We start from the raw sequence: 25,413 nt of genomic DNA, 5'->3' as shown, positions 1-25,413 counted from the left end.
ACAACCAACATGTTGGATCTCTGTTTAGTTGTCACTGTGTTAATAACCACAACCAACATGTTGTATCTCTGTTTAGTTGTCACTGTGTTAATAACCACAACCAACATGTTGGATCTCTGTTTAGTTGTCACTGTGTTAACCACCACAACCAACATGTTGTATCTCTGTTTAGTTGTCACTGTGTTAATAACCACAACCAACATGTTGGATCTCTGTTTAGTTGTCACTGTGTTAATAACCACAACCAACATGTTGGATCTCTGTTTAGTTGTCACTGTGTTAATAACCACAACCAACATGTTGGATCTCTGTTTAGTTGTCACTGTGTTAATAACCACAACCAACATGTTGGATCTCTGTTTAGTTGTCACTGTGTTAACCACAACCAACATGTTGGATCTCTGTTTAGTTGTCACTGTGTTAACCACAACCAACATGTTGGATCTCTGTTTAGTTGTCACTGTGTTAACCACAACCAACATGTTGGATCTCTGTTTAGTTGTCACTGTGTTAACCACAACCAACATGTTGTATCTCTGTTTAGTTGTCACTGTGTTAATAACCACAACCAACATGTTGGATCTCTGTTTAGTTGTCACTGTGTTAACCACAACCAACATGTTGGATCTCTGTTTAGTTGTCACTGTGTTAATAACCACAACCAACATGTTGGATCTCTGTTTAGTTGTCACTGTGTTAATAACCACAACCAACATGTTGGATCTCTGTTTAGTTGTCACTGTGTTAACCACAACCAACATGTTGGATCTCTGTTTAGTTGTCACTGTGTTAACCACAACCAACATGTTGGATCTCTGTTTAGTTGTCACTGTGTTAACCACAACCAACATGTTGGATCTCTGTTTAGTTGTCACTGTGTTAATAACCACAACCAACATGTTGGATCTCTGTTTAGTTGTCACTGTGTTAACCACAACCAACATGTTGGATCTCTGTTTAGTTGTCACTGTGTTAACCACAACCAACATGTTGGATCTCTGTTTAGTTGTCACTGTGTTAACCACAACCAACATGTTGGATCTCTGTTTAGTTGTCACTGTGTTAATAACCACAACCAACATGTTGGATCTCTGTTTAGTTGTCACTGTGTTAATAACCACAACCAACATGTTGGATCTCTGTTTAGTTGTCACTGTGTTAACCACAACCAACATGTTGAATCTTTGTTTAGTTGTCACTGTGTTAACCACAACCAACATGTTGGATCTCTGTTTAGTTGTCACTGTGTTAACCACAACCAACATGTTGTATCTCTGTTTAGTTGTCACTGTGTTAATAACCACAACCAACATGTTGGATCCTTGTTTAGTTGTCACTGTGTTAACCACAACCAACATGCTGGATCTCTGTTTAGTTGTCACTGTGTTAACCACAACCAACATGATGGATCTCTGTTTAGTTGTCACTGTGTTAACCACAACCAACATGTTGTATCTCTGTTTAGTTGTCACTGTGTTAATAACCACAACCAACATGTTGGATCTCTGTTTAGTTGTCACTGTGTTAATAACCACAACCAACATGTTGGATCTCTGTTTAGTTGTCACTGTGTTAACCACAACCAACATGCTGGATCCTTGTTTAGTTGTCACTGTGTTAACCACAACCAACATGCTGGATCTCTGTTTAGTTGTCACTGTGTTAATAACCACAACCAACATGTTGGATCTCTGTTTAGTTGTCACTGTGTTAACCACAACCAACATGTTGTATCTCTGTTTAGTTGTCACTGTGTTAACCACAACCAACATGTTGTATCTCTGTTTAGTTGTCACTGTGTTAACCACAACCAACATGTTGGATCTCTGTTTAGTTGTCACTGTGTTAATAACACAACCAACATGCTGGATCTCTGTTTAGTTGTCACTGTGTTAACCACAACCAACATGTTGGATCTCTGTTTAGTTGTCACTGTGTTAACCACAACCAACATGTTGGATCTCTGTTTAGTTGTCACTGTGTTAATAACCACAACCAACATGTTGGATCTCTGTTTAGTTGTCACTGTGTTAACCACAACCAACATGTTGGATCTCTGTTTAGTTGTCACTGTGTTAACCACAACCAACATGTTGTATCTCTGTTTAGTTGTCACTGTGTTAACCACAACCAACATGATGGATCTCTGTTTAGTTGTCACTGTGTTAACCACAACCAACATGCTGGATCTCTGTTTAGTTGTCACTGTGTTAATAACCACAACCAACATGTTGGATCTCTGTTTAGTTGTCACTGTGTTAACCACAACCAACATGTTGGATCTCTGTTTAGTTGTCACTGTGTTAACCACAACCAACATGTTGGATCTCTGTTTAGTTGTCACTGTGTTAACCACAACCAACATGTTGGATCTCTGTTTAGTTGTCACTGTGTTAACCACAACCAACATGTTGGATCTCTGTTTAGTTGTCACTGTGTTAACCACAACCAACATGTTGGATCTCTGTTTAGTTGTCACTGTGTTAATAACCACAACCAACATGTTGGATCTCTGTTTAGTTGTCACTGTGTTAACCACAACCAACATGTTGGATCTCTGTTTAGTTGTCACTGTGTTAACCACAACCAACATGCTGGATCTTGTTTAGTTGTCACTGTGTTAACCACAACCAACATGTTGTATCTCTGTTTAGTTGTCACTGTGTTAACCACAACCAACATGTTGGATCTCTGTTTAGTTGTCACTGTGTTAACCACAACCAACATGTTGGATCTCTGTTTAGTTGTCACTGTGTTAATAACCACAACCAACATGTTGGATCTCTGTTTAGTTGTCACTGTGTTAACCACAACCAACATGTTGTATCTCTGTTTAGTTGTCACTGTGTTAACCACAACCAACATGATGGATCTCTGTTTAGTTGTCACTGTGTTAACCACAACCAACATGCTGGATCCTTGTTTAGTTGTCACTGTGTTAACCACAACCAACATGTTGGATCTCTGTTTAGTTGTCACTGTGTTAACCACAACCAACATGTTGGATCTCTGTTTAGTTGTCACTGTGTTAACCACAACCAACATGTTGTATCTTTGTTTAGTTGTCACTGTGTTAACCACAACCAACATGTTGGATCTCTGTTTAGTTGTTACTGTGTTAACCACATAACATGTTGTATCTCTGTTTAGTTGTCACTGTGTTAACCACAACCAACATGTTGGATCTCTGTTTAGTTGTCACTGTGTTAATAACCACAACCAACATGTTGGATCTCTGTTTAGTTGTCACTGTGTTAACCACAACCAACATGTTGGATCTCTGTTTAGTTGTCACTGTGTTAACCACAACCAACATGCTGGATCCTTGTTTAGTTGTCACTGTGTTAACCACAACCAACATGTTGTATCTCTGTTTAGTTGTCACTGTGTTAATAACCACAACCAACATGTTGGATCTCTGTTTAGTTGTCACTGTGTTAACCACAACCAACATGTTGTATCTCTGTTTAGTTGTCACTGTGTTAACCACAACCAACATGCTGGATCTCTGTTTAGTTGTCACTGTGTTAACCACAACCAACATGCTGGATCTCTGTTTAGTTGTCACTGTGTTAACCACAACCAACATGCTGGATCTCTGTTTAGTTGTCACTGTGTTAATAACCACAACCAACATGTTGGATCTCTGTTTAGTTGTCACTGTGTTAACCACAACCAACATGCTGGATCTCTGTTTAGTTGTCACTGTGTTAACCACAACCAACATGCTGGATCTCTGTTTAGTTGTCACTGTGTTAATAACCACAACCAACATGCTGGATCTCTGTTTAGTTGTCACTGTGTTAACCACAACCAACATGTTGGATCTCTGTTTAGTTGTCACTGTGTTAATAACCACAACCAACATGCTGGATCCTTGTTTAGTTGTCACTGTGTTAACCACAACCAACATGTTGGATCTCTGTTTAGTTGTCACTGTGTTAATAACCACAACCAACATGATGGATCTCTGTTTAGTTGTCACTGTGTTAATAACCACAACCAACATGATGGATATCTGTTTAGTTGTCACTGTGTTAATAACCACAACCAACATGATGGATCTCTGTTTAGTTGTCACTGTGTTAATAACCACAACCAACATGCTGGATCTCTGTTTAGTTGTCACTGTGTTAATAACCACAACCAACATGCTGGATCCTTGTTTAGTTGTCACTGTGTTAATAACCACAACCAACATGCTGGATCCTTGTTTAGTTGTCACTGTGTTAATAACCACAACCAACATGTTGTATCTCTGTTTAGTTGTCACTGTGTTAATAACCACAACCAACATGTTGGATCTCTGTTTAGTTGTCACTGTGTTAACCACAACCAACATGTTGGATCCTTGTTTAGTTGTCACTGTGTTAATAACCACAACCAACATGTTGGATCTCTGTTTAGTTGTCACTGTGTTAATAACCACAACCAACATGATGGATCTCTGTTTAGTTGTCACTGTGTTAACCACAACCAACATGCTGGATCTCTGTTTAGTTGTCACTGTGTTAATAACCACAACCAACATGTTGGATCTCTGTTTAGTTGTCACTGTGTTAATAACCACAACCAACATGTTGGATCTCTGTTTAGTTGTCACTGTGTTAACTAATACATAACCAACATGTTGGATCTCTGTTTAGTTGTCACTGTGTTAATAACCACAACCAACATGTTGGATCTCTGTTTAGTTGTCACTGTGTTAACCACAACCAACATGTTGGATCTCTGTTTAGTTGTCACTGTGTTAACCACAACCAACATGTTGGATCTCTGTTTAGTTGTCACTGTGTTAACCACAACCAACATAGTTTAGTTGTCACTGTGTTAACCACAACCACTGTTTCTCTGTTTAGTTGTCACTGTGTTAACCACAACCAACATGTTGGATCTCTGTTTAGTTGTCACTGTGTTAACCATTTCCAACATGTTGGATCTCTGTTTAGTTGTCACTGTGTTAACCACAACCAACATGATGGATCTCTGTTTAGTTGTCACTGTGTATAACCACAACCAACATGTTGGATGTGTGTTTAGTTGTCACTGTGTTAACCACAACCAACATGTTGGATCTCTGTTTAGTTGTCACTGTGTTAACCACAACCAACATGTTGTATCTCTGTTTAGTTGTCACTGTGTTAACCACAACCAACATGTTGGATCTCTGTTTAGTGTCACTGTGTTAACCACAACCAATTGTACATGTTATCTGGATCTCTGTTTAGTTGTCACTGTGTTAACCACAACCAACATGTTGGATCTCTGTTTATAGTCATGCTCTAAAATGAGTCTCTCTACCTGGATAGAGAGGAGGAGGGCCCTGCCTCTAAAAGGTGTCTCTACTGGGAAGAGAGAGGAGGGACCTGCCTCTATAGCGTCATCTGGGAAGAGAGAGGAGGGACCTGCCTCTAAAAGGCTACTCTGGGAAGAGAGAGGAGGGACCTGCCTCTAAAAGGCATCTCTCTGGGAAGAGAGAGGAGGACCTGCCTACTGGCATCTCTCTGGGGAGAGAGAGGAGGGGGACCCTGCCTCTAAAATGAGTCTCTCTGGGAACATGACACCAAAACTAAGAGGTGAGATGATTCTATATACTGTAACTATATACACCTATACTACATTCTATATACTGTAACTATATATTACCTCAACTACTATATACTACATTCTATATACTGTAACTATATACTATATACTACATTCTATATACTGTAACTATATATATACTATATACTACATTCTATATACTGTAACTATATACTATATACTACATTCTATATACTGTAACTATATACGATATACTACATTCTATATACTGTAACTATATACTATATACTACATTCTATATACTGTAACTATATACTTTATACTAGATTCTATATACTGTAACTATATACAATATACTACATTCTATATACTGTAACTATATACTATATACTACATTCTATATACTGTAACTATATACTATATACTATATTCTATATACTGTAACTATATACTATATACTACATTCTATATACTGTAACTATATACTATATACTAAATTCTATATACTGTAACTATATACTATATACTACATTCTATATACTGTAACTATATACTATATACTACATTCTATATACTGTAACTATATACTACATTCTATATATTGTAACTATATACTACATTCTATATACTGTAACTATATACTATATACTACATTCTATATACTGTAACTATATACTATATACTACATTCTATATACTGTAACTATATACTATATACTACATTCTATATACTGTAACTATATACTACATGCTATATACTGTAACTATATACTACATTCTATATACTGTAACTATATACTATATACTACATTATATATACTGTAACTATATACTACATTCTATATACTGTAACTATATACTATATACTACATTATATATACTGTAACTATATACTACATTCTATATACTGTAACTATATACTACATTCTATATACTGTAACTATATACTACATTCTATATACTGTAACTATATACTACATTCTATATACTGTAACTATATACTATATACTACATTCTATATACTGTAACTATATACTACATTCTATATACTGTAACTATATACTACATTCTATATACTGTAACTATATACTATATACTACATTCTATATACTGTAACTATATACTATATACTACATTCTATATACTGTAACTATATACTATATACTATATACTATATACTATAACTATATACTATATACTACATTCTATATACTGTAACTATATACTATATACTGCATTCTATATACTGTAACTATATACTATATACTACATTCTATATACTGTAACTATATACTATATAATATATACTATATACTATATACTACATTCTATATACTGTAACTATATACTATATACTATATACTATAAAAAAACTATATACTATATACTATAACTATATACTATATACAACATTCTATATACTGTAACTATATACTATATACTACATTCTATAAACTTGAACTTTATAGATGTTTTGGAATGAAACTCTTCTTATGTTTCCCCATCTGAGCTCAGAGTAGATGAGAGATGTAATGTTTGTCTCTGTTGTGTTGAAGACCAATCAAGCAGGAGAGACCAGCCTCCCCTGTTCCCAGCTGTGTGTCCATGAAGAGTGACCGGTCTATGGGTCTACCTATAAACTTTAGAGAGGAAGACTTTTCTACTGAACAAAGGTAAGAAGAACTCATGGGTCCTGGTCAGTGAGTTAAACAACACTGTCTCTAGTCATTTCTCCTCCCATTTTCCCATTTATTGTTGTTGTTTTCATAATCCATAGGCTAATCATTTTGTCCATTTTCATAGTCCTAAAACAATATTAAACAAACACAACATTCCCTCTGTGTGTGTGTGTGTGTGTGTGTGTGTGTGTGTGTGTGTGTGTGTGTGTGTGTGTGTGTGTGTGTGTGTGTGTGTGTGTGTGTGTGTGTGTGTGTGTGTGTGTGTGTGTGTGTGTGTGTGTGTGTGTGTGTGTGTGTGTGTGTGTGTACTCCCTGGATGAGGAGATGTAATCTCATGTTTTGTCCACAGAAACCAACAGGAGAGATCAGAGTCAGAGATTCTCAGTGGTCAGTCTTCCCAGAGTCATCAAACAGACCTGGCCTCCATATTCAGTGTATGTGGTCCTGTTATGTACATTTGTTTTTGTTTTCCTCAAGTAAAGTTGATCTGTCAATCATTCATTAATGTGTTGATGAGAAAGCATTTAGTCTCTTGCTTAACTTATTTACTTAATTTATTTCAGTTGCTTGAAGAGAAAATTATGACATTTGTGAAGAATGAGCTGAAGATGTTCAAGAGGATTCTTAGTCCAGAACTCCCAGAAGGCTTTGAGAGTCAGAAGCAGGATAAGGAAGTGGTGGATCCTGAAGATGAGAAGCAGGAGAGCAGTGCCAGAGAGGGGGCTCTGAAGATCACACTGCACATCCTGAGGAAAATGAACCAGAAGGAGCTTGCTGACACACTGGAGAAAAGTAAGATCTGTCTGACTCATGTTGAATGATGTTTTATAACATTTAAAAGCTGTAGCTAAAGTACAGTTAAAGTAGCTGTGTAACTCAATGATATTGTAGCAGCCTTAACACAACACCTAGTGACCTCATCAAGTAGCAGCAGGGATGTGTTGTGGTGATTCATTTAGAGATAGAGAACATTAATAATACCATCAATAATACCAATAATAATATAATCAGTCACACCAGTCTGTAATGCATTATGAAAACATTTACACATTTATACAGTCAGTTAACAGAAAAAATTATTATAATGTAAAACTTTATAACAGTCCTACAATACTATAGGCATTAAAACATACATAATATTAATATTATTTGTGTTATTTCTAGATTCAGATGATCCTGCTGTGATTTGCCAACGTGAACTCAAATCTAATCTAAAGAAGAAGTTTCAATGTGTATTTGAGGGGATCGCTAAACAAGGAAACCCAACACTTCTCAATAAGATCTACACAGAGCTCTACATCACAGAGGGTGGAACAGGAGAGGTCAATAATGAACATGAGCTGAGACAGATTGAAACAACAACCAGGAAACAAGCAAGACCAGAGACTGCAATCAAATGTAACGACATCTTCAAACCCTTAACTGGACAAGACAAACCTATCAGAACTGTGCTGACAAAGGGAGTCGCTGGCATTGGAAAAACAGTCTCTGTGCAGAAGTTCATTCTGGACTGGGCTGAAGGAAAAGCAAATCAGGATGTCCAATTTGTATTTTCATTCCCTTTTCGGGAGCTGAATTTGATGAAAGAGGACAAACAAACTTTGATTGATCTTCTCAATCACTTCTCAGTGGAAACCAAACAATCAAGAATCTCCAACTACCACAAGTACAAAGTTCTGTTCATCTTTGATGGTCTGGATGAGTGCCGACTGCCCCTAGACTTCCAGAAGAACAGGATCTGTTGTGACGTCACAGAGTCAACCTCAGTGGATGTTCTGCTGACAAATCTCATCAAGGGAAATCTGCTTCCCTCTGCTCTCCTCTGGATAACTACCCGACCTGCAGCAGCCAATAAGATCCCTTCAGTGTGTGTTGACCAGGTGTCAGAGGTACGAGGGTTCAATGACCCACAGAAGGAGGAGTACTTCAGGAAGAGATTCAGTGATGAGGACCTGGCCAGCAGAATCATCTCACACATAAAGACATCAAGGAGCCTCCACATCATGTGCCACATTCCAGTCTTCTGTTGGATTTCTGCAACAGTCCTTGAACACATGTTGAAACATAAGAGAGAAGAGATGCCCAAGACTCTGACTGAGATGTACACACACCTTGTGGTGTTTCATACCAAACAGAAGAATGAAAAGTATCTTGGGAAAGAAGAGACAGGTCCACACGCAACCTAATTTTCTATGAAGAAGACCTGAAAGAGTCTGGTATTGATGTCAGTGAAGCCTCAGTGTACTCAGGATTGTGCACACAGCTCTTTAAAGTGGAACGTGGGCTGTTCCAGGAAAAGGTGTACTGCTTTGTTCATCTGAGCATTCAGGAGTTTCTGGCTGCTGTATATGTGTTCCTCTCATTCATCAACAACAATGAGAATCTAATGGATGAACTGCAAACAAAAAACAACTCTGAAGTTACTTTCTACAAGAGTGCTGTGGATAAAGCCTTACAAAGTGAGACGGGAAACCTGGACCTTTTCCTCCGCTTCCTTCTGGGCCTCTCACTGGAGTCCAATCAGAAGCACTTACGAGGTCTACTGACAAAGACAAGAAGCAGCTCACAGAGCCATGAAGACACAGTCGAGTACATCAAGGAGAAGATCAGGGAGAATCTCTCTTCAGAGACGAGCATCAATCTGTTCCACTGTCTGAATGAACTGAATGACCATTCTCTAGTAGAGGAGATCCAAAGCTACCTGAGATCAGGAAGTCTCTCAAAACCCAACCTGTCACCTGCACAGTGGTCAGCTCTGGTCTTTGTGTTGCTGACTTCAGAAAAGGAGCTGGATGTGTTTGACCTGAAGAAATACTCCAGATCAGAGGAAGGTCTTCTGAGGCTGCTGCCAGTGGTCAAAGCCTCCAGAGCTGTTCTGTGAGTAAATAAAATTACATTTAAGAACTAATCATCAGGAAGAAATATTCAATTTGGAGTAAAATATTTATTATAATATGTATAATATATTATATTGAAAAACATATTGAATAACTACATTGATGTTCACATTAGTATAACTTTATGACCATACAATTCAAGGAGACAGAAGATGAATCTATATGTTGTTTAGAGAATAAACCAAATTCATCTGCCATTGTCCTTCTACACTACTGGTGTTAAAGTAACAGTGTGTTTGTGAAGTCATGATGATCTCTTTGTCAGGCTGTCAGGCTGTGGAGTCACAGAGGAAGGTTGTGCTTCTCTGGTCTCAGCTCTGGAGTCAAACCCCTCACACCTGAGAGAGCTGGATCTGAGTAACAATGACCTGAAGGATTCAGGAGTGAAGCTGCTCTCTGCTGGACTGGGGAATCCCCACTGTAAACTGGAGACTCTGAGGTCAGTATTCCTGTAGTTGGTCAACAATTGATAACTGTTCACCAGATCCACATGTGTTTACCAGGCACACATAGTCCACACCATATGTGTTTGGACAGTGAAGCTTACAGTTTTACATGTGGTGCTCCAGCATTTTGGATTTGAGATATAATGTTTCATATTAGGGGACAGTACAGAATGTCACCTTTTATTTAAAGATATTTATACATATACGTATTTCTCTTAATTATTTGGACAAATTCACTTACATTGTATTTTTTATTTATTTTTTATTTCACCTTTATTTAACCATGGAGGCTGGTTGAGAACAAGTTCTCATTTGCAACTGCGACCTGGCCAAGATAAAGCATAGCAGTGTGAACAGACAACACAGAGTTACACATGGAGTAAACAATTAACAAGTCAATAACACAGTAGAGAAAAAGGGAGTCTATATACATTGTGTGCAAAAGGCATGAGGAGGTAGGCGAATAATTACAATATTGCAGATTAACACTGGAGTGATACATGATCAGATGGTCATGTACAGGTAGAGATATTGGTGTGCAAAAGTAAATAAATAAAATCAGTATGGGGATGAGGTAGGTAAAAATGGGTGGGCTATTTGCCGATAGACTATGTACAGCTGAAGCGATCCGTTAGCTGCTCAGATAGCAGATTTTTGAAGTTGGTGAGGGCGATAAAAGTCTCCAACTTCAGTGATTTTTGCAATTCGTTCCAGTCACAGGCAGCAGAGAACTGGAACGAAAGGCGGCCAAATGAGGTGTTGGCTTTAGGGATGATCAGTGAGATACACCTGCTGGAGCGCGTGCTACGGGTGGGTGTTTCCATCGTGACCAGTGAACTGAGATAAGGCGGAGGTTTACCTAGCATGGACTTGTAGTTGACCTGGAGCCAGTGGGTCTGGCGACGAATATGTAGCGAGGGCCAGCCGACTAGAGCATACAGGTCGCAGTGGTGGGTGGTATAAGGTGCTTTAGTGACAAAACGGATGGCACTGTGATAAACTGCATCCAGTTTGCTGAGTAGAGTGTTGGAAGCAATTTTGTAGATGACATCGCCGAAGTCGAGGATCGGTAGGATAGTCAGTTTTACTAGGGTAAGTTTGGCGGCGTGAGTGAAGGAGGCTTTGTTGCGGAATAGAAAGCCGACTCTAGATTTGATTTTCGATTGGAGATGTTTGATATGAGTCTGGAAGGAGAGTTTACAGTCTAGCCAGACACCTAGGTACTTATAGATGTCCACATATTCAAGGTCGGAACCATCCAGGGTGGTGATGCTGGTCAGGCGTGCGGGTGCAGGCAGCGAACGGTTGAAAAGCATGCATTTGGTTTTACTAGCGTTTAAGAGCAGTTGGAGGCCACAGAAGGAGTGTTGTATGGCATTGAAGCTCGTTTGGAGGTTAGATAGCACAGTGTCCAAGGATGGGCCGGAAGTACATAGAATGGTGTCGTCTGCGTAGAGGTGGATCAGGGAATCACCCGCAGCAAGAGCAACATCATTTATATATACAGAGAAAAGAGTCGGCCTGAGAATTGAAGCCTGTCGTACACCCATAGAGACTGCCAGAGGACCGGACAGCATGCCCTCCGATTTGACAAACTGAACTCTGTCTGCAAAGTAGTTGGTGAACCAGGCAAGGCAGTCATCCGAAAAACCGAGGCTACTGAGTCTGCCGATAAGAATATGGTGATTGACAGAGTCGAAAGCCTTGGCGAGGTCGATGAAGACGGCTGCACAGTACTGTCTTTTATCGATGGCGGTTATGATATCGTTTAGTACCTTGAGTGTGGCTGAGGTGCACCCGTGACCGGCTCGGAAACCAGATTGCACAGCGGAGAAGGTACGGTGGGATTCGAGATGGTCAGTGACCTGTTTGTTGACTTGGTTTTCGAAGACCTTAGAAAGGCAGGGTAGGATAGATATAGGTCCAGGGTGTCTCCTCCTTTGAAGAGGGGGATGACTGCGGCAGCTTTCCAATCCTTGGGGATCTCAGACGATATGAAAGAGAGGTTGAACAGGCTGGTAATAGGGGTTGTGACAATGGCGGCAGATAGTTTCAGAAATAGAGGGTCCAGATTGTCAAGCCCAGCTGATTTTACCAGGTCCAGGTTTTGCAGCTCTTTCAGAACATCTGCTATCTGGATTTGGGTAAAGGAGAACCTGGAGAGGCTTGGGCGAGTAGCTGCGGTGGGGGGCGGAGCTGTTGGCCGAGGTGGGAGTAGCCAGTCGGAAGGCATGGCCAGCCGTTGAGAAATGCTTGTTGAAGTTTTAGATAATCATGGATTTATCGGTGGTGACCGTGTTACCTAGCCTCAGTGCAGTGGGCAGCTGGGAGGAGGTGCTCTTGTTCTCCATGGACTTCACAGTGTCCCAGAACTTTTTGGAGTTGGAGCTACAGGATGCAAATTTCTGCCTGAAGAAGCTGGCCTTAGCTTTCCTGACTGACTGCGTGTATTGGTTCCTGACTTCCCTGAACAGTTGCATATCGCGGGGACTATTCGATGCTATTGCAGTCCGCCACAGGATGTTTTTCGTGCTGCTCGAGGGCAGTCAGGTCTGGAGTGAACCAAGGGCTTTATCTGTTCTTAGTTCTGCATTTTTTGAACGGAGCATGCTTATCTAAAATGGTGAGGAAGTTACTTTTAAAGAATGACCAGGCATCCTCAACTGACGGGATGAGGTCAATGTCATTCCAGGATACCCGGGCCAGGTCGATTAGAAAGGCCTGCTCACAGAAGTGTTTTAGAGAGTGTTTGACAGTGATGAGGGGTGGTCGTTTGACTGCGGCTCCGTAGCGGATACAGGCAATGAGGCGTATTTGGAGGGCCAGTTGGTCAGGATGACGTCTATGAGGGTGCCCTTGTTTACAGATTTAGGGTTGTACCTGGTGGGTTCCTTGATGATTTGTTTGAGATTGAGGGCATCAGTTTAGTTTATTTTATTTTTTTACAGGGACAGTGCACATTAATCAACGTTTCAGTAAAAGTGCCTGTTTTAGCCAGCCGGCTAATTTTCAACCACAGTCCCTGGGCAGGTTATTAAAAACAATTACAATATAGACAATAGCACCATAGAACAAGCAAGACATAGCAACATAGGACAAGCAAGACGTAGCATACAGACAGAGCAACAGAGAACAAAAAGCAGCAAGACAAAATTCATAAAAGCAACAAAGTGTTTCCACACCTCACAAGCTACAGACAACAGACAACATGGAAAGCGGCAACACACAGCTAGGGACCATGTTCACAAATCTGATTGACCTTTAGCCATGTCTTCAAGCATTTTGTGAAAGTATGATATGTGGTGCAGTTATGTGTGTCCGATGGCAGTGTATTCCAGACATGGGAAGCTCTCACAGAGAATGCAGATTTACTAAAGGTGCTTTTCCTTAGGGGAACTATACAGTCACCTCTCATGGCAGACCTTGTGGATCTGCTGCCATATGTCTGATTGTAGGACTGCCGGGGTGTTAAGCATATCCCAGTTTAGGTCACCTAACAGAACAAACTCTGAAGCTAGATGGGGGGCGATCAATTCACAAATGGTGTCCAGGGCACAGCTGGGAGCTGAGGGGGGTCGGTAGCAGGCAGCAACAGTGAGAGACTTATTTCTGGAGAGAGTAATTTTCAAAATTAGTAGTCCGAACTGTTTGGGTATGGACCTGGAAAGTATGACATTACTTTGCAGGCTTTCTCTGCAGTAGACTGCAACTCCTCCCCCTTTGGCAGTTCTATCTAGACGGAAAATGTTATAGTTGGGTATGGAAATCTCCGAATTTTTGGTGGCCTTCCTGAGCCAGGATTCAGACACGGCAAGGACATCAGGGTTAGCAGAGTGTGCTAAAGCAGTGAGTAAAACAAACGTAGGGAGGAGGCTTCTGATGTTGACATGCATGAAACCAAGGCTTTTTCGATCACAGAAGTCAACAAATGAGGGTGCCTGGGGACATGCAGGGCCTGGGTTTACCTCCACATCACCCGCGGAACAGAGGAGGAGTAGTATGAGGGTGCGGCTAAAGGCTATCAAAACTGGTCGCCTAGATTGTTGGGAACAGAGAATAAAAGGAGCAGATTTCTGGGCATGGTAGAATATATTCAGGGCATAATGCGCAGACAGGGGTATGGTGGGGTGCGGGTACAGCGGAGGTAAGCCCAGGCACTGGGTGATGATGAGAGAGGTTGTATCTCTGGACATGCTGGTTGTAATGGGTGAGGTCACCACATGTGTGGGTGGTGGGACAAAGGAGGTATCAGGGGTATGAAGAGTGGAACTAGGGGCTCCATTGTGAACTAAAACAATGATAACTAACCTGAACAACAGTATACAAGGCATATTGACATTTGAGAGAGACATACAGCGAGGCATACAGTAATCTCAGGTGTTGAATTGGGAGAGCTAGGTAAAACAGTAGCTAAAACAGTAGGTGAGACAACAACAGCTAATCAGCTAGCACAACAACAGCAGGTAAAATGGCTTTGACTAGGCAGGGAGGGTCGGATTAACTACACACAGAGCCTGAGTGCGGCTGGGGCCGACAGATAAAACATAAACAAGCAGAATGGAGTACCGTGATTAATGGACAGTCCAGCATGCATCAGCTATGTAGCCAAGTGATCAGTGAAGATGAGAAGTATGAGACTGGAAACAAAGTGTACTACAAAGTGTACTACAAACGAGTTGACTGTCAAGTGTGGAAAGGTAGTCATTGGCCGAGATGGTGTGGTGATATTTGTGAGACACGGAGGCACCATTTTTAAGGTGCATCACTCAAGATTGTGGAAAGTAAATTATCAACAAGATGGAGGGTCTATTGCTGAGAATCAGCCTCCTACTGAAATTGACAAAAAGGACACATTATTAATAACCTCTTGGGATAGGGGGAAGCATTTTCACTTTTGGATAAATAGCGTGCCCAATTTCAACTTCCTGCTACTCATGCCAAGAATATAAGATATGCATATTATTAGTAGATGTGGATAGAAAACACTCTGAAGTTTCTAAAACTGTTTGAATAATGTCTGTGAGTATAACAGAACTTATGTAGCAGGCAAAACACCGAGGACTAACCATTCAGATTTTTTTTTTTTTTTAAGGTCACTGTCTGTTCAATGATTTCTCAATGGGAAACGATATTTATAATAATAATAATATATGCCATTTAGCAGACGCTTTTATCCAAAGCGACTTACAGTCATGTGTGCATACATTCTACGTATGGGTGGTCCCGGGGATCGAACCCACTACCCTGGCGTTACAAGCGCCATGCTCTACCAACTGAGCTACAGAAGGACCAATATTTCTTAGGCAACTTGTTTGCAGTTCCTAACGCTTCCACTGGATGTCACCAGACTTTGGAATTTGGTTTAGGTTAATCCTTTGTGCAATGAAGAAGTACGGACATCTTGGAACAGGGTAACGTTATGTGTACTGTTAATACTTGCGCAAGACTTGAAAAGTAGCTTTAGTTTGTGATCCTCCTGTATTGAAAATAGATAGACCCGTCTTCAATTTGATTGGTTATTAACGTTTAAAAATACCTAAAGTTGTATTAAAAAAGTAGTTTGAAATGTTTTGGCAAAGTTTACAGGTAACTTTTGAGATATTTTGTAGTGACATCCTGCAAATTGGAAGCTGTTTTTTTCTGGATCAAACGCGCCAAATAAATTGACATTTTGGATATATATCGACGGAATTAATCAAACAAAAGGACCATTTGTGATGTTTATGGGACATATTGGCCAACGAAAGAAGCTTGTCAAATGTAAAGGATGATTTATATTTTATTTCTGCGTTTTGTGTGTTGCCTGCAGGGTTGAAATATGCTATTGTCTCTTTGTTTACTGTTGTGCTATCATCAGATAATAGCTTCTTATGTTTTCGCCGAAAAGCCATTGACCAGGTGAGAAATTTGCGTCCCGCCTATCCCAGAGAGTTAACAGACACAAGACTACCAGAAACTGACACTGGAAGTGGAGCAGAGACCTTCAGCCATGCCACTGGTAATACTGTTGAGGGTTCAAATGAGGAAAATGTTCAACAACAGACACATGTGTTATTAAGACAGCATGGTTGTTCCAATCTGAAAACTGGACAAACTGTTAAATACATGGACAGAGAAAGTGGTATTCCACACACAGCAAACGTCATTGGACGAGCAGGAAAAGCCAAAGGAAAACACCAGAACTGGTCCAACTTGCAGTACTCTGAACCAGCTACACTTGAAAATTTCAAAATGATGATGTACTTGAAACAAATATTGTTTCATTTGACTCTAAACTAGATGAGCTCAGTAATTAGAGAAAAAATGGAATGTTTTAGGAAGTGAAAGACATTGGCCAAAAATGTGTCTCAACAAGTTGGGTGTGTCCCTTAAAGAACTGGAATAGTGCCAAAAGACTAATCTAGTGGCTAGAGGTTTAGAGGAGCTGGCTGCTAAACAACTCCCAAACGACTCATCTAGTGGCTAGAGGTTTAGAGGAGCTGGCTGCTAAACGACTCCCAAAAGACTCACCGACATGCGCCTCAGAGTCACTCAGATTGCTGCTGACAGTGATTTGGAGGACTTGCCTGTCATGTTGATGACTTCATCTGCTGTGGCTCACAGACCTTCGCTACAACTGTGATTCCACACCTCAAAGCTTGCTGACTGTCTGACTACAAAGGGAGCATCAGGTCTTGTGCTCCTAAAGACTCTCAGTAATGGAAAGTGGCAGCTTGACTAATACAAATATAAACTGAGTCACACAACCCATTTGTAATGAGGAACTTAAATAATACTTGGGACATTTAATTATTTTGTTGGTTTATTTGTCTTTAAAGAAAAGTGGGAAATTGTTAAGTTCGTGTTTTAAGTCTCCCTATATTTCTGTTACTACGGTGATATCACTCTGTTATTATTAGTACAACTGGGAGTGTCAGTGTTGATGGACCTGGCCTGAGTGTCATGGCAAACATTTGTATTGTATTTTATTTCACCAGGTAGGTAAAATAACCAGGTACACCTTTATTTAACCAGGTATTTAACCAGGTAGACTAGTTGAGAACAAGTTCTCATTTGCAACTGCGACCTGGCCAAGATAAAGCGTAGCAATTCGACACATACAACAACACAGAGTTACACATGGAATAAACAAAACATACAGTCAATAATACAGTAGAACAAAAGAAAACAAAAAGTCTATATACAGTGAGTGTAAATGAGAGGAGAGTTTAGGGAGTTTAGGCAATAAATAGGCCATGGTGGCGAAGTAATTACAATATAGCAATTAAACACTGGAATGGTAGATCGGCAGAATATGAATGTGCAGGTAGAGATATTGGGGTGCAAAGGAGCAAAATAAATAAATAAATAACAGTATGGGGATGAGGTAGGTAGATAGATGGGCTGTTTACAGATGGGCTGTGTACAAGTGCAGTGATCTGTAAACTGCTCTGACAGCTGGTGCTTACAGCTAGTGCGGGAGATATGAGTCTCCAGCTTCAAAGATTTTTGCAATTTGTTCCAGTCATGGGCAGCAGAGAACTGGAAGGAAAGACGACCAAAGGAGGTGTCATGTTGTGGAAATACGGTGGAGTAAACGTTGTTCAACTGGAACACGTTGTGTCATTTTTGAGTAACCTCACTGTCTAAATAGATATGGTGTGGACTGTATACTCAATACAATCTAAATCTGATACCTCACTGTCTAAATAGATATGGTGTGGACTGTATACTCAATACAATCTAAATCTGATTCCTCACTGTCTAAATAGATATGGTGTGGACTGTATACTCAATACAATCTAAATCTGATTCCTCACTGTCTAAATAGATATGGTGTGGACTGTATACTCAATACAATCTAAATCTGATACCTCACTGTCTAAATAGATATGGTGTGGACTGTATACTCAATACAATCTAAATCTGATTCCTCACTGTCTAAATAGATATGGTGTGGACTGTATACTCAATACAATCTAAATCTGATTCCTCACTGTCTAAATAGATATGGTGTGGACTGTATACTCAATACAATCTAAATCTGATTCCTCACTGTCTAAATAGATATGGTGTGGACTGTATACTCAATACAATCTAAATCTGATACCTCACTGTCTAAATAGATATGATGTGGACTGTATACTCAATACAATCTAAATCTGATACCTCACTGTCTAAATAGATATGGTGTGGACTGTATACTCAATACAATCTAAATCTGATACCTCACTGTCTAAATAGATATGATGTGGACTGTATACTCAATACAATCTAAATCTGATACCTCACTGTCTAAATAGATATGGTGTGGACTGTATACTCAATACAATCTAAATCTGATACTCACTGTCTAAATAGATATGGTGTGGACTGTATACTCAATACAATCTAAATCTGATACCTCACTGTCTAAATAGATATGGTGTGGACTGTATACTCGATACAATCTAAATCTGATACCTCACTGTCTAAATAGATATGGTGTGGACTGTATACTCAATACAATCTAAATCTGATTCCTCACTGTCTAAATAGATATGGTGTGGACTGTATACTCAATACAATCTAAATCTGATACCTCACTGTCTAAATAGATATGGTGTGGACTGTATACTCAATACAATCTAAATCTGATTCCTCACTGTCTAAATAGATATGGTGTGGACTGTATACTCAATACAATCTAAATCTGATACCTCACTGTCTAAATAGATATGGTGTGGACTGTATACTCAATACAGTCTAAATCTGATACCTCACTGTCTAAATAGATATGGTGTGGACTGTATACTCAATACAATCTAAATCTGATTCCTCACTGTCTAAATAGATATGGTGTGGACTGTATACTCAATACAATCTAAATCTGATACCTCACTGTCTAAATAGATATGGTGTGGACTGTATACTCAATACAATCTAAATCTGATTCCTCACTGTCTAAATAGATATGGTGTGGACTGTATACTCAATACAATCTAAATCTGATTCCTCACTGTCTAAATAGATATGGTGTGGACTGTATACTCAATACAATCTAAATCTGATACCTCACTGTCTAAATAGATATGGTGTGGACTGTATACTCAATACAATCTAAATCTGATTCCTCACTGTCTAAATAGATATGGTGTGGACTGTATACTCAATACAATCTAAATCTGATACCTCACTGTCTAAATAGATATGGTGTGGACTGTATACTCAATACAATCTAAATCTGATACCTCACTGTCTAAATAGATATGGTGTGGACTGTATACTCAATACAATCTAAATCTGATACCTCACAGTCTAAATAGATATGGTGTGGACTGTCTGTCTTCTGACTGAAACTGCTTTTTAAACTGGTCTGGTCAGTCTACTATAATATTTGTACTATACATGTTTCTATCTACAAGCAATAATTTGATGTTTTGTCATTTCTAATATGGCCAGTCCACATTAATGAATGCATGTATGGCAGGTTTCAGGACACTGATATTTCTGGATGTGTTGAAAAAATTTACTGCCACTATTTTCACCACCAAAGAAATTCAGTGTGATTTTAATATGATTTGACTCTTTGCAGGCTGTCAGGCTGTGGAGTCACAGAGGAAGGCTGTGCTTCTCTGGTCTCAGCTCTGAGGTCAAACCCCTCACACCTGAGAAAGTTGGATCTGAGTAACAATGACCTGAAGGATTCAGGAGTGAAGCTGCTCTCTGCTGGACTGGGGAATCCCCACTGTAAACTGGAGACTCTGAGGTCAGTATTCCTGTAGTTGGTCAACAAGTGATAACTGTTCACCAGATCCACATGTGTTTACCAGACACACATAGTCCACACCATATGTGTTTGGAGAGTGAAGCTTATTTGAAGAATTATTAATTATCTGGACAAATTCACTTATAGTGTATTAAAGTAGTCATAAGTTTAGTATTTGGTCCCATATTCCATGCCTGCAGTGATTACATCAAGCGTGTGATTCTACTAACTTGTTGAATTAATTTGCAGTTTGTCTTGGTTGTGTTTTAGATGTTTTCCTAATAGAAACTGAATGGTGAATAATGTCCTGTCATTTTGGAGTCACTTCACTTGTATTGTCAGCAAGAATAGAAGATGTTTCTGAACACTTCTACATTCATGTGGATGCTACCATGATTATGAATAATCATGAATGAATCGTTAATGATGATGAATGAGAAAGTTACAGAGGCACAAAGATCAGATCCCCTCTGTTATTGGTAATGGTGAGAGGTTAGCATGTTTTGTTATAGCCTCTGTTATTGGTAATGGTGAGAAGTTAGCATGTTTTGTTGTAGTCTCTGTTATTGGTAATGGTGAGAGGTTAGTATGTTTTGTTGTAGTCTCTGTTATTGGTAATGGTGAGAGGTTAGCATGTTTTGTTGTAACCTCTGTTATTGGTAATGGTGAGAGGTTAGCATGTTTTGTTGTAGTCTCTGTTATTGGTAATGGTGAGAGGTTAGCATGTTTTGTTGTAACCTCTGTTATTGGTAATGGTGAGAGGTTAGCATGTTTTGTTGTAGCCTCTGTTATTGGTAATGGTGAGAGGTTAGCATGTTTTGTTGTAGCCTCTGTTATTGCTAATGGTGAGAGGTTAGCATGTTTTGTTGTAGCCTCTGTTATTGGTAATGGTGAGAGATTAGCATGTTTTGTTGTAGCCTCTGTTATTGCTAATGGTGAGAGGTTAGCATGTTTTGTTGTAGCCTCTGTTATTGGTAATGGTGAGAGATTAGCATGTTTTGTTGTAGCCTCTGTTATTGGTAATGGTGAGAGGTTACCATGTTTTGTTGTAGCCTCTGTTATTGGTAACGGTGAGAGGTTAGCATGTTTTGTTGTAACCTCTGTTATTGGTAATGGTGAGAGGTTAGCATGTTTTGTTGTAGTCTATGTTATTGGTAATTGTGAGAGGTTAGCATGTTTTGTTGTAGCCTCTGTTATTGCTAATGGTGAGAGGTTAGCATGTTTTGTTGTAGCCTCTGTTATTGGTAATGGTGAGAGATTAGCATGTTTTGTTGTAGCCTCTGTTATTGGTAATGGTGAGAGGTTACCATGTTTTGTTGTAGCCTCTGTTATTGGTAACGGTGAGAGGTTAGCATGTTTTGTTGTAGTCTAGTCTCTGTTATTGGTAATTGTGAGAGGTTAGCATGTTTTGTTGTAGCCTCTGTTATTGGTAATGGTGAGAGGTTAGCATGTTTTGTTGTATCCTCTGTTATTGGTAATGGTGAGAGGTTAGCATGTTTTGTTGTAACCTCTGTTATTGGTAATGGTGAGAGGTTAGCATGTTTTGTTGTATCCTCTGTTATTGGTAACGGTGAGAGGTTAGCATGTTTTGTTGTAACCTCTGTTATTGGTAATGGTGAGAGGTTAGCATGTTTTGTTGTAGCCTCTGTTATTGGTAATGGTGAGAGGTTAGCATGTTTTGTTGTAGCCTCTGTTATTGCTAATGGTGAGAGGTTAGCATGTTTTGTTGTAGCCTCTGTTATTGGTAATGGTGAGAGGTTAGCATGTTTTGTTGTAGCCTCTGTTATTGGTAATGGTGAGAGGTTAGCATGTTTTGTTGTAGCCTCTGTTATTGGTAATGGTGAGAGGTTAGCATGTTTTGATGTATCCTCTGTTATTGGTAATGGTGAGAGGTTAGTGTGTTTTGTTGTAGTCTCTGTTATTGGTAATGTATTGTTGTAGCCTCTGTTATTGGTAATGGTGAGAGGTTAGCATGTTTTGTTGTAGCCTCTGTTATTGCTAATGGTGAGAGGTTAGCATGTTTTGTTGTAGCCTCTGTTATTGGTAATGGTGAGAGGTTAGCATGTTTTGTTGTAGACTCTGTTATTGGTAATGGTGAGAGGTTAGCATGTTTTGTTGTAGTCTCTGTTATTGGTAATGGTGAGAGGTCAGCATGTTTTGTTGTAGCCTCTGTTATTGGTAATGGTGAGAGGTCAGCATGTTTTGTTGTAGTCTGTTATTGGTAATGGTGAGAGGTTAGCATGTTTTGTTGTAGACTCTGTTATTGGTAATGGTGAGAGGTTAGCATGTTTTGTTGTATCCTCTGTTATTGGTAATGGTGAGAGGTTAGCATGTTTTGTTGTAGTCTAGTCTCTGTTATTGGTAATGGTGAGAGGTTAGCATGTTTTGTTGTAGTCTCTGTTATTGGTAATGGTGAGAGGTTAGCATGTTTTGTTGTAGCCTCTGTTATTGGTAATGGTGAGAGGTTAGCATGTTTTGTTGTATCCTCTGTTATTGGTAATGGTGAGAGGTTAGCATGTTTTGTTGTAGCCTCTGTTATTGGTAATGGTGAGAGGTTACCATGTTTTGTTGTAGCCTCTGTTATTGGTAATGGTGAGAGGTTAGCATGTTTTGTTGTAGCCTCTGTCACCACATATATTAATAGTGAAACAGATATGTATTAAAATACCCTCAAATAAAAGGTGACATTATATACTGTCACCTCATATGAAACATTTGATCTGAAATAAAACATGGAGTATAGAGCCACATTCAAACTGTTAGCTTCACTGTCAAAATAGATATGGTGTGGACTGTATACTCAATACAATCTAAATCTGATACCTCACTGTCTAAATAGATATGGTGTGGACTGTATAGTCAATACAATCTAAATCTGATTCCTCACTGTCTGTCTTCTGACTGATACTGCTTTTTAAACTGGTCTGGTCAGTCTACTATAATATTTGTACTTTATGGCTTTCTTTATTCACCCAATACTTTAGGAATTCATTTATGAATAGATATGGCTTCAGGACACTGATGTATCTGAATATGTTGAAAAAATATTCTTCATATAGAAATAAATATTATATATATTATTGTCACTATTTTGACTCTTTGCAGGCTGTCAGGCTGTCTAGTCACAGAGGAAGGCTGTGCTTCTCTGGTCTCAGCTCTGAGGTCAAACCCCTCACACCTGAGAGAGCTGGACCTGAGCTACAATCACCCAGGAGACTCAGGAGTCAGACTGCTCTCTGCTGGACTGGAGGATCCACACTGCAGACTGGAGAAACTCAAGTATGTAGAGGGTTTATGTCAATGTTCATATCAGACATGTTTGACTTATCAGGCTAGTTAAGACAAACATTGTTGTCACCACTTTTACAAATGATATGCTGTGTGTGAGTTCTGTGTGTGTGTGTGTGTGTGTGTGTGTGTGTGTGTGTGTGTGTGTGTGTGTGTGTGTGTGTGTGTGTGTGTGTGTGTGTGTGTGTGTGTGTGTGTGTGTGTGTGTGTGTGTGTGTGTGTGTGTGTCACTCAATGTCTGTTCTTCTGCTTTCCACTACAGTGTGGAACATGGTGGAGGGTACACAATGAAACCTGGGCCTAGAAAATGTGAGTGTTGACTGCTGTGAAGAATATGACTAAGAATAAATCTTAATTTAAGTCAAGTTAAGTCAAAGTCAAAGACCACCATCATTACTGACTTGGTCATATTAAATATCAGCTGCAGTTCTACAGAAACAGAAATCAGGGACACCAACGTTTACAAAGAGTCGCTTTGACAATGTGTGTGTGTGTGTGTGTGTGTGTGTGTGTGTGTGTGTGTGTGTGTGTGTGTGTGTGTGTGTGTGTGTGTGTGTGTGTGTGTGTGTGTGTGTGTGTGTGTGTGTGTGTGTGTGTGTGTGTGTGTGTAATGTGAATAAGTGTGTTTTATATTACCATACAGTATAACATATGATCATTCAACAAGTCTCAAGTTACCTTAACTTCTCCTTTTGATACCTAGAAACATCTACATTAAATGAATTAGTGAAAAGTGAGTTAACATTCTAATGTGAATGATGATGATTTCTAATATTGTGTCTGGTTTCATCCATCAGATGTCTGTGATCTCACACTGGACCCAAACACAGTAAACAGACACCTCTCTCTGTCTGAGGGGAACAGAAAGGTGACATGTAGAACAGAGAAGCAGCCGTATCCTGATCACCCAGAGAGATTTGAGGGCTGTAGACAGGTGCTGTGCAGAGAGGGTCTGACTGGGCGCTGTTACTGGGAGGTAGAGTGGAGTGGAGGGGCTGTTATAGGAGTGACATATAAAGGAATCAACAGGAGAGGAGGGGTTGATGGATGGGATGGCTGTGGGCTTGGATACAATGACAAGTCCTGGAGTCTGTTCTGCTCTGACCACAGTTACGCTGCCTGGCATAATAATAAACCCACTACCATAGACGTCCTCTCCAGCTCCCACAGAGTAGGAGTGTATCTGGACTGGCCAGCCGGCACTCTGTCCTTCTATAGAGCCTCCTCTGACACACTGACCCACCTGATCACATTCACCTCCACATTCACCGAGCCCCTCTATCCAGGGTTTCATCTTTGGTATGATGGTGCCTCAGTGTCTCTGTGTCAGTGATACACACACATTGAACACACAAACACACACACGGACACAGACGCACTCATTGGGCACACACACACACACACACACACACACACACACACACACACACACACACACACACACACACACACACACACACACACACACACAGACACACAGACACACACACACACATACACACACACTGGACATGTACACACACACACTGGACACACACATTGGACACACTCACATACACACAGCCACAAAAAGATTCACACAATGGACACTGGACACACACACACTGGACACACATACACACACACTGGACACACACACACACACACACTGGAAAACACGTTGGACACAGACACATATTGGACACACACACACACACACACACACACACACACACACACACACACACACACACACACACACACACACACACACACACACACACACACACACACACACACACACACAGGCACACGCACACACACACACACACACACACACACACACACACA

The 25,413-nt window shown here is 39.9% G+C and overlaps 1 protein-coding gene and 1 long non-coding RNA gene across 2 annotated transcripts; one reads left to right on the top strand and one right to left on the bottom strand.

Annotated features, from left to right (window-relative positions):
* The first annotated feature begins 5,493 nt into the window (after positions 1 to 5,493).
* Positions 5,494 to 24,934, top strand: LOC127920483 (NACHT, LRR and PYD domains-containing protein 12-like). The gene is given in 11 exon segments (XM_052504564.1): positions 5,494 to 5,576; positions 7,103 to 7,219; positions 7,575 to 7,659; positions 7,789 to 8,017; positions 8,390 to 9,397; positions 9,400 to 10,102; positions 10,388 to 10,561; positions 20,122 to 20,295; positions 23,401 to 23,574; positions 23,846 to 23,892; positions 24,381 to 24,934. Coding segments are annotated over 10 exon segments (3,198 nt in total). The 5' UTR covers positions 5,494 to 5,576; positions 7,103 to 7,151; the 3' UTR covers positions 24,917 to 24,934.
* On the bottom strand, positions 17,884 to 19,593 carry LOC127920487 (uncharacterized). The gene is made up of 3 exons (XR_008106370.1): positions 19,306 to 19,593; positions 18,422 to 18,834; positions 17,884 to 18,362 (listed from the first exon to the last, which is right to left on the bottom strand). It is a non-coding gene; the product is annotated as an uncharacterized LOC127920487 (long non-coding RNA).
* Positions 24,935 to 25,413: the final 479 nt, after the last annotated feature.

Source organism: Oncorhynchus keta, unplaced genomic scaffold (genome assembly GCF_023373465.1).
Source record: "Oncorhynchus keta strain PuntledgeMale-10-30-2019 unplaced genomic scaffold, Oket_V2 Un_contig_195_pilon_pilon, whole genome shotgun sequence".
Classification (NCBI taxonomy): Eukaryota; Metazoa; Chordata; class Actinopteri; order Salmoniformes; family Salmonidae; genus Oncorhynchus; species Oncorhynchus keta.
This window is presented reverse-complemented; position numbering and strand designations above follow the sequence as displayed.